The 19,352-nt window shown below is 45.1% G+C and overlaps 1 protein-coding gene across 1 annotated transcript; it reads left to right on the top strand.

Annotated features, from left to right (window-relative positions):
- Positions 1-1,569: 1,569 nt before the first annotated feature.
- PPT1 (palmitoyl-protein thioesterase 1) lies at positions 1,570-18,688 on the top strand. The gene is made up of 9 exons (XM_028738906.2): positions 1,570-1,722; positions 8,444-8,553; positions 11,086-11,213; positions 12,090-12,160; positions 13,302-13,404; positions 13,522-13,612; positions 15,310-15,408; positions 16,105-16,176; positions 17,744-18,688. Exons 1-9 carry the CDS (start codon positions 1,608-1,610, stop codon positions 17,864-17,866), a joined length of 912 nt encoding a protein of 303 aa, XP_028594739.2. The 5' UTR covers positions 1,570-1,607; the 3' UTR covers positions 17,867-18,688.
- The last annotated feature ends 664 nt before the right edge of the window (positions 18,689-19,352 follow it).

The raw sequence follows: 19,352 nt of genomic DNA, 5'->3' as shown, positions 1-19,352 counted from the left end.
TGGCCAGATGTCTCTTAGAAAGCCCACAAGCAAGACCTGATTGCAACCGTGTTCTCCCCACCTGTGCGGGAAGCAAGTGGTATTCAGTGGCACACTGTGTCCAACAGCAAAGACAGAAAATACCCATTGTGGCTACTAACTATTGGTAGCCTTGCACAGCTTGCATGGCAAGTTGCACCTGCTGAAATAATCTCATTTATACAACTATAGGGTGCAGGAGCCCTGCCTTCCTCCTCTGCATTCTGACACCTCCCTCTTATGCCAATAGTGTGGTGTAGTGGTTAGAGCGCTGGATTCGGACCTAGGAAGCCAGGGTTCAAATCCCAACTCAGCCATGAACCTCACTGGGTGACCTTGGGCCAGTCACGACCTCTAGCAGTCTAGCCTACTGTAAAGGGTTGTTGTGGGGATTAAATGGGGGGGGGGGCAGTGTACAGCAACTTTGAGAAAAAGGTGCGGTATAAATGCAGTAAGTGTGAAGACTGGCTGAAGCATGAAACTGAATATTTTATGATTAGAAATTAATATGAAAAATGTACAATCTGTTGCTAGACTGGGAAATTAAAGATAAAGAGGTTAAATCAGTCATGATTAAATGGGCACAAGACGTGGGACACAATATTCAGATGGAGGAATGGGGAAAACTATGGAAGAGTGGGATTAAATTTACAGCATGTGTGGCGACTGAAGAAAATTAGATACCATCTATAAATCATTTTCATATAACTCCAGTCAAATTAGCAAAAAATGTATAAATTAAAGAAAATAAGTGTTGGAAATGTAAAACAACGGAAGGGAGGTTTTTCATATGTGGTGGGAATGTAAAATAGTAAAAAAACAACTATTGGGAAACAATTTATAATGAAATGATTTTAAAAAACCCAATTTTTGTCAAAAAACCAGAAGCATCCCTACTATTACAGGAGTAGATATACCTAGAATACAAAATAACATATTTATGTATGCGACTGCAGCCGCACAAGTACTGCTTGCACAACACTGGAAAGAATAAAGTGTCCCAACTAAAGACGATTGGCATGTTAAATTAATGGAACGTGCTGAAATGGCAAAAATGACAATGAAACTAAGAAAAAGAGATGACAACGAATTTAAGGAAGAATGAAAGGTCTTTATTGCATATATACAGAAGCAATGTACACAGGTTAATATATTGGCAGGGTTCTAGCACTACTTGTAATTAGATTATGAATGAACAATAAGTAATTTTAATGGTTTTTATTTTACTTACATTGGACATGCAGTATGTTGATAAACACTGGAACCAAGGAAGGGACATAGGGGGGAAGTCAATTTTTTGTTTGATATTGAATTTGTATTGATGTTTTATTTTTGTTATATTGGGAAATTAATAAAATATTTATTAAATATTTACCAAATTTTTATTTTAAAAAAACCTGAATGAGATTTTCGTTTTGTTATTTAATTGGCTGCCCCTCCAACCCTAGTCCTCCAATCTCCCGTTCCCAGAGCTCCTCCTTTCTGAAGAGGCGAGAAGGCTGGTCCAGGCCCGCCTCCTCTCTGTGCACATGGCATATTTTCCTCGGCTGCGGGGGGGGGGGGGGATTGTGTCATATGACAGATCGAAGATGGCGTCGGCCAGGCTGCAGAAAGTTTTGCTGCTCCAGCTGCTGAGCGGATTTTGCTGGCTGAGTCCCGGGAGCTCGGCGGGGCCGGTGCCGCTGGTCATCTGGCATGGCATGGGTGAGTGAGCGGGATCTAGTCAGGGTCTCGGCTGATGCTTTGTCGAGAGAGAGAGAGAGAGAGAGAGAGAGAGAGAGAGAGAGAGAGAGGTGTTTTAAATGTTCATCCCGGGTTTTTTTTTGCTTTCGCAGCAGTCTTGAGAGAGTCTTACAAGAGAGTGACCAGGCTAGTTAGCTTTGTGGCTGAATGCAAATTCGAACCCTGGTTGTGGGTAAACGCTTTCCCACGGAGTTCCAGCCTCGTTGTGGTAAAACACTGGAAACATCTGTATAGCATGTACTATGAGGTGCTTTAACAAAACGAATTGTAGCACAATCCTAGCCATGTCTACTTGGAAGTAAGGCCTATCTAATTCAGTGGATCTTACTCGTAGGTAAGTGGGGATCCCAGCCTTACTAACAGCAGTGTGGGCTTGTTCGTAGTTTAGTATCTGTCAACAGGTTGCTAATTGTCAGGAGGCTATTCATTTACCTGTGAATAAGCCCCATTTAACTTGCTGGGAATTATTTCTGAGATGATCTGCATAGGTTTGCACTGTCAGTTAACTCTTGTCAAGCAAAAAATGAAGAAAAAATGGAGCAAAGCAAGTGTTAATTAGTTGTTGGACATGGCTTCAAGTATGGGTTCTGCTACTTCAAAGTGTCACCACTTCAGTTACCTTGCAAGGTTTCTTTTAGGGTGAAACTCTGTGGCTTTCTTGTTTCAGTTTCAGAAGGAAGGTAATGTGGTAACTACCTGATGGCCCTGTAACTTCAGTTCCTTATCTGGAAAATCATAAGTTTGTAGTGCTTTGAGAACAGAAGCAGCACAGTTACACTATGACTGTGAAACTAAAAAACAAGTCTCCTCCAAGTCACTGTTTCCTGTTTGTCATTAAGCAGTCTAAAGGGTCTGGAGGGACTAGTATCTAAAGCAGAGGGTCAGTTTTTTATTGTAGCCCATGTTTGCTGACCCCAGTCTTGTACTCCCCAGTAGCCTGGCCAATCACATTTTCCTCACTGTGTGATTTACTAGGTTATCAACTTGCAGGAAACTGATCCAGTATTTCACCAAGCAAAGCTTGTATGCATTTCTCCCTAGTGGTTTTCCTTAAGAGAGGACTTGTCTGTAGTGACAATCTTTCTAGCATTTCTTGGGTGTTCACAGTTTTTTCTCGGTTGCTGTGATTGATGTGTAGACTACATTAGTTGAAAAGTGGATTGATACAGCTCATCCTTCTGCCAATTGCGTACCATAAAAAGACACACGTGCGCACAAATGAAGCTTGATTCTGCATGAATAGTGCAAATGGAAGCAGCTTTTATAAATATAGCAGTAATATTTAACAACTACCTCAGTGTCATTATCCTGCCAACAGTGACCTTTTTTATCTGCTGGCTTTAGTCTAAAAGCAATGTTTGATGCATAAACAGACAGGTGGCAAGAAATCTGGCAAAGCTTGTTCAAAGCTGGCCAAGTGCCATCCTTCCCTTTATGATCTTATCACTTAATTGGATTATACAAGGGGGTGGTTGAATAATTGGAGTGGTGTGAAAAGAGCTGGGCATTCAAAGCTCATCTCAGTCAAGGAAAATCTTATTATAATTTGTGTTAATGAGAGGTGGGGAACTGAAGGTCCAGGACCAGACCCTCCAGGGCTCTCTGTTTGGCTCTTGGGACTCTCCCCAGCCCATATCCCTCCCTTGCTGGCCCTGGTTTGCACCCTTCTTGAGTGTTTTTGCTTGGCTGGAATGTGTCCTTGAACTCTGATAGCACCTCTTTCTTGTTTGGATGAGGATGGAGAGGGATGTGTGTAGAAACTAGCCTTCTGAACAAAGGTAAACATTAAATTGATTGCTGTGCCCACTTTTGCCTCTTGCCCTGCTCATCTCCCAGAAGCAGGTGGCCCTTGAGAAGAAAAGGGCTTCCTGCCTCTGTAACTGGGATCATGGGACACTGTTTCTAAAAGAAATATGCTGACCAACATCATTAAAAAACTGAAACTAAACAGAAGAGAAAATGAAACTTTAAAAAACGGAATTTACAAGATGAATGCCATACAAAACATAGCATCCAGTTCCAGACAATGACATTGCAAGTGTTATATGCATTTACAGTTGAATAAGACAGTGAAAAAGGGCAGGTAGCATTAACGCTGTTCCTTAAGACCAGTTTGATTCTCTTCCCTAACCCTCGCCCTGCCCTAAAGCAGTTGCTGAGAAATTGCAAATGTAAAGGCATCCTGAAATGGCAAGACGTCTTGGAATCGGGGTTAGCAACTGGAGGCCCCATGACCAACTCCAACCTTGAAAGAGGACCAATTGCAAAATGGGCTACATTAGGAGGCTTACTTGTTAGTCCACTTTGGGTGGAGGTAGAGGGTGGCCCTTTTTTGCCCAGCTTCCTTTCAAGGTAGTTGCTGACTCTAGGACAGGGGCAGGGGACCTTGTGCACCTCCTGATATTCATGGACTTTCATCTTTCTTGAATACCGGCCTTGCTGATGGGAGCTGGTGTCCAGCAACATCTGGAGGAGCCACAGTTTTGTCCACTTTGCCCTGAGATAATATTTCTTTTCCAGGGGTAAAGAGTTAGAGGAACTGGCTCCAGGCCCCTCCAGCCACAGTATAAAAGAGAATATTTGTATCTCCTGAAAGGCCACAGGCTCCAGACTTCTATGACTCTTCACAGTGATTTCAGCCTCAATTAAAGACTGGTTTATATAGCATGGCTGCATTTGTGTGATCATTCAGCTTTATAAAAGTCCAAGGCTCCAGACTTCTTGTCTTAGGGTTCTTACTCACTCCAAATCACCATGTAAGATGTTAAGCACACTCAGTACTGTGAGTGAGGTTTGAAATTTGGATGTGCACTCTCCTGTTGCACTTTTGATTCTGTTTCAGACTTTTACTCCCAACGGTTTGTAATCTGTTGCGCTTATCCATGGGATGGAGCACAAATGAGGGAGGGACTAATGACTAGGAAACTGATGACAGAGCTGCTTGGGCGATTAATATTTTTTCCTTAGGGGAAGATGATATGTACAGCTTCCCTGCCTAAGATCCTCCTCCAGTTTCCTGCTGATCTTGTCTCTTCCCCTCAGGCTCTTTTGGAGTCCCAGGTTGATGAGCTCAGGCTAGATTTCTTTATATGGTCTAAGGCTGCACACAGACAATACATTTAAAGTGCATGGCTTTCCCCCCCAAAATCCTGAGATTTGTAGTTTAGCTCTCACAGAGCTATAATTTCCAGCACCCTTCAACTACAGTTCCCATGATTCTTTGGAGAAGAAATGTGCTTCAACTGTATGATGTATATGCAAGTTATATTGTGAAATATAACTGGAAGAACATGAAATGTTAGATATAGTATGAAATTTTGCATCCATCCAGACCTCATTCTGATATTATCTGGGCTTTTATCTTGATTACCAAACTTGTTCTTTCTTTCTTTCTTTCTTTCTTTCTTTCTTTCTTTCTTTCTTTCTCTTTTCTTTCTAAAAGGGGCTACCCTTCTAGTAATAGATTCACCCTCTCCCTTCATATAAAATTCTCACAACACCATTGATCTGCCAGATAACGTGTCCTCAGTTCCCTGCCTCCTGTGAAGTCTCAGCCCTGTGCTTGGAGAATAAAAAATCCTGATACGCTTTCTCTGCTGGGACTAATATTCAATGGCAAACAATCTAAATTGATGTCATGAGCATACAATTAACAAGGGTACAGGAAACTCTGGGCCATGTCTAAAGCCACATTCGACATGCATTTATTTTGAAGTGCAGTATTCCTATGTGTGTCTAAAACCATACTCTTGTGTCTTTTCCCTCACCCCATGCTTTGGATGGGGCTTTGGGTTACAGCTGTTCAAGTAAGTGCCTGTTGTATATATCTGGATCAAAATGGCTGAAGTTTTGTCAGGAAATCAGAAATCCGTTGCTATATTTTAGTATTACAGTGGTACGTCGGGTTACAGATGCTTCAGGTTGCAGACTCTGCTAACCCAGAAATAGTACCTCGGGTTAAGAACTTTGCTTCAGGATGAGAACAGAAATTGTGCGGCGGCGGCACAGCAGCAGTGGGAGGCCCCGTTAGCTAAAGTGGTGTCTCAGGTTAAGAACAGTTTCAGGTTAAGAACGGACCTCTGGAACGAATTAAGTTCTTAACCTGAGGTACCACTGTATTTAATAGATTTATATGCCACCCCTCATTATAAGATCTTAGGGAGGTTTGCAGAATAAAATACAGGTTAAAACAAGCACATGATTAAAACAGCTAAACAATAGCCCGCCCACTTCCCACAGACACATTTTAAAGGCTGCAGAATGTTAATCAGCCAAAGGGGAACATTTTCACCTGGCACCTAAAATATATATAATGGCGAACCTCCCTGAGGAGAGCATTCCACAAATGGGAGTATTATAAACATTACCGTATTTTTCGCTCCATAGGACGCTCCTGACGAAAAGACACACCAAGTTTTTAGAGCAGGAAAACAAGAAAAAAAAATCGGACTCAAATGTTGTACTAAGCTATTTAAAACAGCAAAGTGTGTGGCTCCTGTCCACTTTGCTGCTTTAAAGCGAGCCACGGTATATAATGAAGTGAATGGGAAAAGGACAGACATTCCATTATAATGCAGCTGTTTTCATTATCACTGGGAAGTCAGTATTGGCAGCAGTCACAAAAACTAAAATTTGAGCATTTTACTGTTATTAATCAAGAATATTAATAGTCAGGGAGAGAAACCAGGGCTGTGCAAATGAGAAGTGCTTGGAGTATGGAGGAACAGCAAAGAGATAAAATGATTGCGCTCCAGTTCCTAAATCTCTTAAGTTTTCTCAAAACAGGCATGGTTGTTTTGAAAGGAAGATTCAAAATGGAGTGACTGAGCAAAGAACAGAGGAGGAAAAGAGGGCAGATAAATAGCTTCCATTCAATAACAAGAGAACACAATGTTTTTGGTTTGGTATAGGTGGACTGTACTTGTAAGAATTTGTATAATGAATTATAGATTTGGAGTGGAATATCAGTGTCTCTTTTCAGCAATAAAGATTAGCTGCTAGGAACATGGTCCACACACAAACACACAGGATGTCTGGTTATAGTTGTGCAGTTTAAACTGTTCCTGAGCCAGATGCCTGCTCAGTTGTAGCTGAGCTCACTATTACTGATTTGTGGAGATGCTTTGCATGTATTTATGACTATTTCTGCAAAACTGCTACTTGAAGAAATCCCCAAACTTAATATTTTTAAACTTCAAATGGAGCTCAGAATCCTGTTAGGCAATCCTCTGCAGTTGAATAAGGAGGCACTGAGAGACAGCAATTTGCTGCTCCCCACCAAGCATCCCAGGGGTGCAGGGCAAAGAGCACCCCAGGAGCACACAGCCTTCCCTCTGCATGCAAACCTTGTCGGGGCTTCAGGGGAAAGCAAAGGCTGTAGGCAGAGCAGTGTGGCTCCTCCCCCCCACCCCAAAGAGCCCCCCAGGAGCACACAGCCTTCCCTCTGCTTGCAAACCTTGTCGGGACTTCAGGGGAAAGCAGAAGCTGCAGGTAGAGCCGCGTGGCTCCTCCCCCCACCCCCAAAGAGCAGCCCAGGAGCACACAGCCTTCCCTCTGCATGCAAACCTTGTTGGGACTTCAGGAGAAAGCAGAAGCTGCCAGCAGAGCCGCGTGGCTCCTCCCCCCCACCCCCAAAGAGCACCCCAGGAGCACACAGCCTTCCCTTCTGCTTGCAAACCTTGTCGGGGCTTCAGGGGAAAGCAAAGGCTGCAGGCAGAGCAGTGTGACTCCCCACCCCACCCCCAAAAAGCACCCCAGGAGTGCGGGGCAAAGGCGCACAGCCTTCCCTCTGCTTGCAAACCTTGTCAGGGCTTCAGGGGAAAGCAGAGGCTGCCGGCAGAGCCGCGTGGCTCCTCCCCCCACCCCCAAAGAGCAGCCCGGGAGCGCACAGCCTTCCCGCTGCTTGCAAACGTTGCCGGGGCTTCAGGGGAAAGCGGAGGCTGCCGGCAGAGCACCGTGGCTCCTCCCCCCACTCCTAAAGAGCAGCCCAGGAGCGCAGGGCAACAGCGATTTGGCTCCAGGGACCACACATTCGCTCCATAAGACGCACAGACTTTTTCCCTTACATTTTAGGAGGGAAAAAGTGCGTCCTATGGAGCGAAAAATACGGTATATGTTCCTTTTGCCTTTGTCTATGTGGGAGGTGTCAGTCTTCTGACTTACTGGCAAGAGAAGATGCACGCCCTTTGGATAAACCCACTTTATCATCACTGTTATCTTCCCAGGTGTAGTCCAGGATGCCGTTCGGCACAAGAAACAACATACCTCGCCCAGGATGGTCAGGAATGATAATTGTGTTGTTTGTGTGGAACTGAGATGTGTTTTTGTTTATTACATGCCTTGTCCTTCAGTATCTCAAGAAGATATTTATGTGGCAGTTTTTGTAAAATGCAGGATTTTCTTTTAATGTAATCCATTAACTTTTCAGGAAAGATAATTGAGCAACTAAAAAGTCTGTCTTAATAGCTGACCACCCCGCTGACTTGCGTTAAGGTGGGAGCCGACTATGGGGCTTCCCTATAGCTCCCTGGGGACCCCAGCAACACATGAGCAGGGTCTACGTTTGTTATAATTTGCAAATATATTTTGCTAGACTAAAAAAGAATGCTACTGCAACAGTTCCGTTGCTGAATTTCTGATTCCAAATCTTTCCCCTCATCTGCTTTTTTTTCTTTAATCCCAGGTGACAGCTGCTGCAATCCTGAGAGCATGGGTTACATAAAAAAAATCGTGGAGAAGAAAATCCCAGGGATTTATGTTCTGTCTTTGAAGATTGGCAGCAACTTAATTGAGGTGGTGTCATTTTTATGGTGAATTTTCTCAAGTAGGCATGGTGTTTAAAATGGTGCTCCTCATACTTTGTTAACTTGAGCCCCAGCTATCAGCCTGGAGAGCTCAAGTGGTTAGTGTGTGGTGCTGATAACGCCAAGGTTGTAGGTTCGATCTCCTTAAGAGACAGCTGCATATTCTTGCATTGCAGAGGGTTGAATTAGATCGGGGTCAGCAACCTTTTTCAGCCGTGGGCCGGTCCACCATCCCTCAGACCATGTGGTGGGCTGGATTATATTTTGGAGAAAAAAATGAACAAATTCCTATGCCCCACAAATAACCCAGAGATGCATTTTAAATAAAAGCATACATTCTACTCATGTAAAAACACGCTGGTTCCTGGACCATCCATGGGCCAGATTTAGAAGGCGATTGGGCCGCATCCGGCCCACGGGACTTAGGTTGCCTACCCCTGGAATAGTTGACCATCTGGATCGCTTCCAACTCTTCAATTCTAAAGGACAGTGTGCAGAACATTGTGGACAGCGCTGCATGTCTTTCCAATGCTGCTTCCAACAAGGATCTGTGCATTGGGGCAATCAGTCTTGATGCCAAGACTGTCATTAGAGGAGGGACAGGGGTGGGGGAGTGTTTGTAGGGAAATGCCATTAGAACAAAGCAGCATCTCTTCTGCCTGAAAGAGGATGAAATGATGGTATGGTGAGGAGCAGTAATCTCATGAATCCAGTGGGGATAAATGGAGGACCCTGCTGGGGCAGTTGAATTCTTCCCACTCATGAGAAAGGCTAGGAGACCTGCCTGTTGATGAGCAGGATTCTCATCCCCACCTCCACCCCCCCAACCCAATGGACTTGTCAATCACACTGGGTGTGCATGTCTGAGTAGGGGTGGGGAGAACCTAAAGGCATCATCATGGACACCTTTAAAACAGGTGTGAGCAAGTAAGGGAGTAAGAAAGGCAGACTCCCATGAAGTAACCCCGAAGCTGCGGTTTGTAATTGGATTTGGACGCAGATCTGCTTATGAGCTCCTTGAAGCCATGATGGCCTCTGACTTAGGCCTCTTCTAAGCTTTGTCTGTGCCTAAGCTCTGATCTCTAAATGGATTTGGTCCTGATGCTGAGCCGCCCAGCTCTCCCACACGCTCGTTCCTTTGGTTTTGCTACGCAGAGCTCAGAACTTGGGTGCTGAATCAAATTCCACCCTGGCGTTACTTTTCCAAGCATTGAGGGCTGCCTTTCCCCAGTGGAGAGCTGTCGGGGGCTGCATCCCAGTAGTGAGTGGGGCCAGACATAATCACACAAGCACTTGGACAAAGCGACTTCCCATGGAAGCAGCTAGGCATATATTCTGGGTGACCTCGGCTAAAGTTTCACCTACTATTTTTGCCATAGACATAGAACCCTGTAGCCCCCCTAACTCCCTCTCCCTCTTGTATCCTGATGGAACGGCTGCTGGCTGCTAGGCACTTGAAGGAGAAGCCTCTGTCCAGCAGAGCCAATGGAGAGACACAGCAGCCTCATCTCTCCCTCTTTACTTCTCTCTTTACATCTATCTATCTATCTATCATCTATCTATCTATCTATCTATCTATCTATCTATCTATCTATCTATCTAATAATCTATCTATCTATCATCTATTTATCTATCTATCATCTATCTATCTATCTATCTATCTATCTATCTATCTATCTATCTATCTATCATCTATCTATATCTATCTATCTATCTATCTATCTATCTATCTATCTATCTATCTATCTATCATCTATCTATCTATCTATCTATCTATCTATCTATCTATCTATCATCTATATCTATCTATCTATCTATCTATCTATCTATCTATCTATCTATCTATCTATATCTATCTATCTATCTATCTATCAATCATCTATCATCTATCTAATAATCTATCTATCAATCATCTATCATCTATCTAATAATCTATCTATCTAATCATCTATCTATCTATCATCTATCTATCATCTACCCCTCTTGCGTTTGGTCCAGAAATAACAGTTAATGCAGAACACTGCAACATGTTTGCTGATCCTGCCAGCATATTACATCCTCAGCTCATAGATCTGCATTGACGACTGATTTGTTCCTGGGCCAGATTCAAGGTGGTCCTCAGCCCGGTGAGGCAGGCTGGGCCTGGGAAGGACTAACACCTGGCTCCTTCGAGACCAGGAGATTCAGCTGTAGAGTGACACTTGTTGGAACATTGGACAATTAGTGAGGGAAATCTATATACAAACTTGTCCCACTCTAGTGACTGCTGTATCATTGCATTATTAATATACTGTAAGCTTCACAAATACTCCTAAATGAGCAAACATCTGGAGGGCCACAGGTTCCCTAACCCTGGGTTAGCGACTTCCTTTTTGAACAGAAGGGAGGATGGCTGATTGTCTGGGGAAGGGAGCTGCAATCTCCCTGTGGGGACTTGCCTTCCTCCTGCTCAGTGTGTGATACTTTGGCATGTGTAGGTCATTGGCTGTCTCCTGTTCTTCAAGTTCTCCGTTTTCTTCAGGACATGGAGAACAGCTTCTTCATGAACGTGAATGACCAGGTGAAACTCGTGTGTGACGAACTCTCAAAGGACCCGAAGCTTCGAGGCGGCTACAACGCCATGGGCTTCTCACAGGGAGGGCAGTTCCTGTAAGTTTCTCAAGCGTTGCAGAATGAGGAAGGAGCTTTGGATGAAAGGGGGCAACTTTTGGTAGAATGCAGTGGTAGAGCACATGTGTTGCATGCAGAAGGCTCTTAGAAATGTTAAATAATAGAATTTTTTTGAATGTTTAAATCATATTAATTTTTTAAAATCACTTTTTAAAATGTTCAATTTTGTAACTTACTTTAATTTTAAATTTAAGTCCCTCATGTGACATATCATATTAAAGCCCACGAAGTTCTGAAGAGATTGGTGTTTTTAGTTTTGATGTATGTCAGTTCTGGACTGAGCTTTTCAGGTTTTTCTGCAAGGCCAAAATTGTCAATTTTTTGAAATTTCAAACCCTCATAACTCATAAACAGAATGAGATTAAAAAAATTGAAATTTTAGATTTAAGCTTATTTTTGATCATTCAAGTCTACAAAATATTAAGAAAATTGGATGAGATGAGGTAAAAAAGTTGAATCACTTGATATGGAATGACCTATCTGTGACATAGGTTACAGAACCAGGCCCTTGGCCCCTCCCGCTCAGTACTGCATACCTTAAATATGGGGAACTGCAGGCCTCCAGATGACATCAAGTGTCCCCTCCCACTACCCCTGGCCATTGGCCATGCTGGCTGGGGATGATGGGAACATCCGACAGGTCACCCTACCTCCCCGACCTGAATTCCAATAAGAAATATAATAAAATCTAATGTATATAAATTGCATTACAAGATCAATATTAAATCAAAGTCAATATAATCCTGCCAGTTCTATGTTCTGCCCTGGCATATAAGAACTGTCTGGACAATGTGTCTTCTGCCTTGGAGGTTGCTGCTTAATTTGTTTTTGTCCCCCCCCCCCCCCCCTTTCCAGGAGGGCGGTGGTGCAGAGATGTCCCTCTCCCCCAATGTTCAATCTGATTTCTGTAGGAGGTCAGCACCAAGGTAAGCCCATCTGAGTGGTCTTTTGTTTTCTAGATGGCGAGAATGCAGATTCAGGTGGGGAAAGTTATGTCATAGCAACAGAGGATGTTATGTCTGGAGGATGCGGACCATATTGATCCCTTCCAGTCGGGATTCAGTCCCCATCATGGGACTGAAACTGCCTTGACTGCGCTGGTCAGTGATCTCCGGCGGGCTAGGGACAGAAGGGAAAGCTGTTCTGCTGTGAGTGTCTGGAGGCAGCTGGAGGATGGATGGCAGTTAATGGATTGAGGTTGAATCCTGACAAGATGGAATACTGTTTTTTGGGGATGGGCTGGGCGAGTGTGGGGGACTCCTTGGTTCTGAATGGGGTAATTGTGCCCCTGAAGGAACAGCAGCACAGCCTGGGAGCCATTTTGGACACACAGCTGTCCATGCAGGCACAGGTCAATTCTGTGTCCAGGACAGCTCCACCTGGTACGCCAGCTGAGACCCTACCTGCCCGCAGACTGTCTCACCAGAGTGGTGCATGCTCTAGTTATCTCCCACTTGGACTACTGCAATGTGCTTCATCTGGGACTACCTTTGAAGGTGACCTGGAAACTACAACTAATCCAGAATGTGGCAGTTAGACTGGTGACTGGGAGTGGCTGCTGGGACCATATAACACCAATCCTAAAGGATCTTCTCTGGCTCCCAGTACGTTTCCAAGCACAATTCAAATTGTTGGTGCTGACCTTTAAAGCTCTTGGCCCAGTATACCTGAAGCAGCGTCTCCACCCCTATCATTCACTGAGGTCCACCTCCAAGGGTCTTCTGGCGTTTCCCTCACTGAGAGAAGCAAAGTTACAGGGAACCAGGCAGAGGGCCCTCCCATCCGATGTCAGGGAGATAAAGAACCACACAACTTTTAGAAGACATCTGAAGGCAGCCCTGTATGGGAAGTTTTAAATGTTTGACATTATGTTTTTGCACGTGCCGGAAGGAAGCTGCCCAGAGTGGCTGGGGAAATGCTGCCAGTGAGTGGGGTAGAAATAATAAAACAATACCACCACCACCAACAATTATTATTAAAGTAATAAGCATGACTAAGGGCCATCTTAAATGGCTGGTGTCATGTTCAGATCTTGAATGCCTGCAAATTGGTATCTTGCTGCCACAGGTGTGTATGGCTTTCCGCGTTGTCCCGGGGAGAGTTCTCACCTCTGTGACTGGATCCGAAGGATGTTAGACCTAGGGGCCTATACTGCAGTGGTCCAGAACCGGTGAGTTCACTTTGGCAGAAGTCAAATGTTATGGGGTAGGGGCATGTGCTTGGGGGTTGGGGCTCAAGGGCTTGCTCTGGCTTGTGTTTTGAACTCCCAGTTCTCCCTCCACTACAGCCTGGTCCAAGCCCAGTACTGGCACGACCCACTGAATGAAGAGGAATACCGGAAGCACAGTCTTTTCCTGGCTGACATCAATCAAGAGCGAGTAAGTTTGATAGGTTTGGGCCTGGCCGCTCATCCCACCCTTCTAATCTAATCCAAAAACAACCCCTGTAAACTGCAGGAAGTTTATCGTGAAATTGTGAAGGTCTGGAAGGGGTCAAGAAAGAAAAAAAACAAGCTAGAAAAAGTAGAATAAAACATGCAGAAATTAAGCAGATATATGCAGGGCATGGTCCATAGGCACACAATGGAGCAGCCTTGCTGAGTCTTGTAAGATCTGCACCTGGTCAGTGACCAGAAAGAAGAATGCTTGTGAGCTACACGCTTATGCTTCCTTAGAGCAGTGTTTCCCAACCTTTTTTGGGCAAAGGCACACTTGTTTCATGAAAAAAATCTCGAGGCACACCACCATTACAGCCCCGTGACGTCAGCGCGCAGCGTCATGCCGGGAGGGACGCACGAAAGTGTAAGTTTCAATTTTTTCCCCTCCCCCTTGCCTTCCTTCTGTGCCAACCGCCAAAAAGCCAAGAAAAAGCCAAGACTTTAGGGCAGCAGGTCGACACGGAAGAAGCTCCTACCTAAGGACAGGTGCGACGGCCGGGTCCTCTTCTGCCACACTTGGCAGCCCTGCCTCACGGTCGTGACTCCCACCCTGATTTCTCCCCGCAGGTCGAGCGGCACAGGCAGCCCAATGTGTCCAGCCCAGACACAAGCCCCGCTTCCCCACTCTAGATCCTGAATGCGACCAAGTGCTCTGGACTCCCGAGCAGGGTGGGAAAGAGGACTCGCATCTGGTAGCCTCCGGGCGCCTCGCCTGCTCGAGGGATGGCATTGCAGGCAAGCTGCCAGCCGTCGCCATCGCCGCCCCCTCATGCGAGTGGACCTGCCCGGAGTGGTGGGCCGGGGGAGGCTCGCTCTCTGTGGGGATGTGGCCCGCACGCGCGGCCCCGCTTCCTCCTGCCCAGGGCTGAGCTCCTTACCCGCGATCTCGGTCTCGCACACGCGGATCCCACTTATTCCGAAGCTCGCGCCACTAGCCGGGGCTCTCACACCGTGCCAGGGCGAGGCGGCGCGGCCCACTGACGTCATCGCGGCTCGCCGCCGCCCTCGACTTCCCTGTTCCCTCCCCTCCCTCGGGTCGCCGTGGTTACCGAGGACTGCAAGCTGCTCGGGCGAGCGTGGGGCATTAAGTGGGAGAAGGAAAATTAAAATTAAAACTCGCCTGAAGGCCGCCTCTCTGGATATCTTTAGAATTTTTTAATTTTTCCCGCGGCACACCAGGCAACGTCTCGCGGCACACTAGTGTGCCGCGGAACACCGGTTGGGAAACACTGCCTTAGAGGAAGGCTTGCTGTTGACGTTTAACTTGTTTTGTTATGTACTATAAGCCTTGTTTTGAAGGGTGAGTTATTAAACATGTAGTCAGTTAGTACCCAAACAATATGTTTGCATAATAATATAAAAGGTAAAGAACCCCTGGATAGTTAAGTCCAGTCAAAGGCAACTGTGAGGTGCGGTGCTCATCTCACTTTCAGGCCGAAGGAGCGACGTTTGTCCACAGACAGCTTTCCGGGTCATGTGGCCAGCATGACTAAACCGTTGGGGCACACTTGGGTCAGGATTTGCATGGCATTTTCTGCAGTGTCATCAGCAAAGCAGATTCCAAGGTAGCTTGGGAGTCTCTTAAATCTTCTTTTCTCTCTGTCTTTTCCTCCCTCTGTGCCCCCATCTTCTTTCCAGAGCAACAACAGTACCTATAAGAAAAACCTGATGTCTTTGAAGAAATTTGTGATGGTGAAGTTCCTCAATGATACCATGGTGGACCCTCCTGCATCTGAGGTGGGCAGCTCTGTGCGTGTGCACACATATATATGTGTGAAAAACACATGCAGAATTTGATGAAATGGAAGGGGGCTGATTTTGCAAACCCGATACACCTTGAGTATAAGCCGATCCAAATACAGTGGTACCTCGCAAGACGAATGCCTTGCAAGACGGAAAACTCGCAAGACGAAAGGGTTTTTTGTTTTTTGAGCTGCTTCGCAAGACGATTTTCCCTATGGGCTTGCTTCGCAAGACGGAAACGTCTTGCAAGTTTGTTTCCTTTTTCTTAACACCGTTAATACAGTTGCGACTTGACTTCGAGGAGCAACTCATAGCACGCGGTATGGTAGCCTTTTTTGAGGTTTTTGAAGACTTTGGTGGTTTTTGAAGCTTTTCCAAAACTTTTCCAACACCGTGCTTCGCAAGACGGAAAAAATCGCAAGACGACAAAACTCGTGGAACGAATTAATTTCGTCTTGCGAGGCACCACTGTATAAGCTGAGGCACCTAATTTTAGCACAAAAAACTGGGAAAACTTATTGACTTGAGTATAAGCCGGTTCACCACACCACAAACCTGGTGGCGGTGGCAGCGGCGGCGGAAGAACAAGCAGCCCGAAAGGGACAGTCCTTTGCTGGCCTGGTGCATGTAGGTATGAACTGGCCATCGCAACAGTGAGTGGCTCATTTTGTTGCTCTCCTCTTTCCCCAGTGGTTTGGTTACTACCGGAGCGGTCAGGCCAAAGAGACCATTCCCTTGCAAGAGACCTCACTGTACACAGAGGTAACTATCCCGAATGTTGCTATTATTTCTATCAAGAATTTGACACCAAACCAGCTGTGTGACATCCCATCAGTTGTTGCAACAAAGAGTTTTGTTTTGTAACTAGATAATAACTTGCAGAAGAGAGAGGTGACTCCCCACTTGCATGGGGGGTTGTGTTCTGGGGGGCCCATAATTGTGTATAAGTGGGGAGCACTCTTATTTAAGTGGGGAGTGCTTGTGGTTCACAAGGAGACCGTCCTCTTTGGGCTATGGGGAGCCAAGAGGACACGCTAGGGTGCTCCCCTCTTCTGGGTTCCTGTGCTGCAGGTGTGCATAGTTGCATGCAAGTAAATTCCACTCAAAAGTTGTCTGCTTAAAGAGCCGCATAAATACTGTTCTACAAACACTGATTTGCAGAATTTGAAATTGAGACAGTTGACAGGAAAGTGATAAATGAGTCTAAGCTGGTGTAACTGAACAGAGATAATCTTCCAAACCTGAAGATGTGCTGACCACTGGGAGCACGTTCCTTCCAAGCTTTTACGAGAGAGCAGGGTGCATGCTTCCAAAAACAACAGGCAAATGTGTGTTTTTTTTAAGACTTCAATAGCTTTTAGGAATGCATACAGTATTTAAGAACAGTTACTGCCTCCTCTCAGGGGCCAGCTAAAGGAATTTGGTTGGATTAGTACTGCAACCTTTTAAGTGATTGAAAGCCTTTGTGAATTAATTAAAAAGGCAGCCCTGGTTAATGGGACAACACATTGGATGAGGTCCAACAATGTTGTACTCAGAATAGTAGACCCATTGAAATCAGTGGATGTAACTTAAGCTAAATTGCAGAAATATTTGAAGAGCATCATCCCTGCACTCTTGAATCAGTGCAACTGATACACTGGTTGTGAGCCGCAAAACATCTGGACAAATGGACAGATACTACCCTGAACGATTTGGAGTTAGAGGATAAAAATTAACAGCCTGGTTCTTTATACCCTTTTCTTGTCACTGCTGCTTGCCTTTAACTTAATGAAGCAGGGGGTGTAAATTCACGCCAGTTAACTTGGTGGAATTTCCCCCTAGACTGCAGCTTAGTTCTAATGGTAGGTTTTAGCATTTTTACAGTAGTTTCCTTGGTGCCCTCAAACTAGATTGGCCCAGGATCTGCTCAGAGGAAGTCTTGATAGTTAAACTGGATGTAAGCCAGTTTAGGATTGTTCTATATATGCAGCTGTGGAAACATTTGCTGTTGTATTTTCTCAGAAGCTCCATTTATAGGGCTTACTCCAGTGCTTATGATTGCAGCTTCAGGATCTTAATACTGATTTATTTTATTTAATAAAATTTATATACCCCTTGATTGTAAGAAAAAACCTCAAAGTGGGCAGGAGTGGACTTGTTCAGCCTACTTTTTTACTAGAAGTCTAAGATCTGCTAACAAGTCAAAAGACATATAGCTGGAAGCAAACACTCTTTCAGCCAGCAATCTACCAGTAGATTCCAAACCACCTTCTCTGCATGCCTAAGTTTTGCATGGTGACTTCTAGCTGAGGTCCATCTGTTTGTTACTCTGTGTTCCTTCTTTCAGGATCGATTGGGTTTGAAGGAAATGGACAAAGCAGGGAAGCTGGTGTTCCTGGGCGCAGAAGGAGATCACCTCCACTTTTCTGAAGAATGGTTCTACAAGAACATCTTGCCATTCTTGCAGTGAAGCTGATGATGACCCACAGGCTGGGCCTGCCTTTCTGTGTTGCTGGAGATGAGAGTGTTTGGTGTGTTCCTTTATAGCGCTTGCCTGGAAGGGAGAGACTTCTCACTAATCTGCTAGGTAGGGGCTAGCTTGATATAAAGATTAACACCAATTAATTGAACTCTCTCAGTAGGTCTTCTGCACCTGTATTCAATACAGCCTGACCTCTATCAGCTTTGCCCTGCAGAGGCACTGAAATAGAACAGTCCTTTCAGCTATGTGAAAAGTCATTCGTATTTGTTTTGGGATGGCAAAATTGATGTGGGTTACAATGCTTTATCAGCCTCCTTTTCTGGGATCTGTGCCAACCTTTTCCTGCCCCCCAAATGTTTTGACTACAGCAGGAGGGGAGGATCACTTTGTCTTCTTCCTCCTTTAGTGATTTTATTAGGACAGGCAGCCATCAAAATGAACACATTTGCTTGTGGAGCATGTTGTGCAAGGCTGTGTGAAACTGAGGATGCGATATTGCAGTTAACCTTTTGCAGATCTCAGGGATGGGATATTTAATACCTCTTGTTAGAACAAGAGATAAAATGGGGGTGGGGTGGGGTGGTGCGCTAGCTTACATTTCTCTCACCAGACTGCAAGTCTGAAAGCAGGCAGTAGGTCTGTGGTACACAAGAGAAACAGGTGACTTATACGTGCAACAATACTGTTGGGACGTGTGAATGGCAGGATGTTAAGAAATGATGATTCAAGCTCTTTGGCTTTGTATTGTATTATAAGCAATAGCACACAAAAAAATCAACACATTCCAATAAAAAGGTTTAACTAAGATGATTCAGCGAGCAGCAGCACTGCTTTCTTTGTAGAGGAAGATTGCATCCTCACTCCTAGCATGAAGCAACATTCCTCTTGAAGGCAACAGAAGAGGTACTGTTTCCCATGTTGTTGGTTTCAAAACTCCCTTCAAACCCCCCCCCCCCAAACCATTATGGCTAATGAGGAATTATGGGAATTGTAATCTAGCAATAGGTGCAAAACACAAGATCTGCAGTTCAGTAGAGATACTCACTTAGAAGAAGCAGAAGTGCCATTTCCCCCAAACTCCCACCTGGGTTCTAAAGGGCAGAGGCTGGATGATGAAGCAATCCTGCATCTTCCAAGTTGCAGTCTACATGCGAGTCTGGCAAACTTGCAGCCCTTCACTTGTTGCTGGATTACATTTGCTACACCATCCCTGACCACTAGCTCTGCTTGATAGGACTGATGGAAGGAAGTTGGGTAGCCAACAGTTTCCCCACCCATTATAAGTATGTTGGGTTATGCATACAGTACTCACTTTCAAAATTCCAGAAGCCCTTCATTTGAAACATCTGAATTATTTCACTACAATCCCTTGGTGAGTGGAGAGATGGCTTTCTGGACTTGGGGGCTGATGCAGGGAGGCTGTCAGGCTAGTTCAAGACCTTCCTGCCAACACAACAGATGTTAGTGGCCTCTG

The sequence above is a fragment of the Podarcis muralis genome, chromosome 7 (genome assembly GCF_964188315.1).
Source record: "Podarcis muralis chromosome 7, rPodMur119.hap1.1, whole genome shotgun sequence".
In the NCBI taxonomy this organism is placed as follows: domain Eukaryota; kingdom Metazoa; phylum Chordata; class Lepidosauria; order Squamata; family Lacertidae; genus Podarcis; species Podarcis muralis.
The sequence above is the reverse complement of the archived record's forward strand: the minus strand, read 5'-3'. Positions and strand labels throughout refer to the sequence as shown.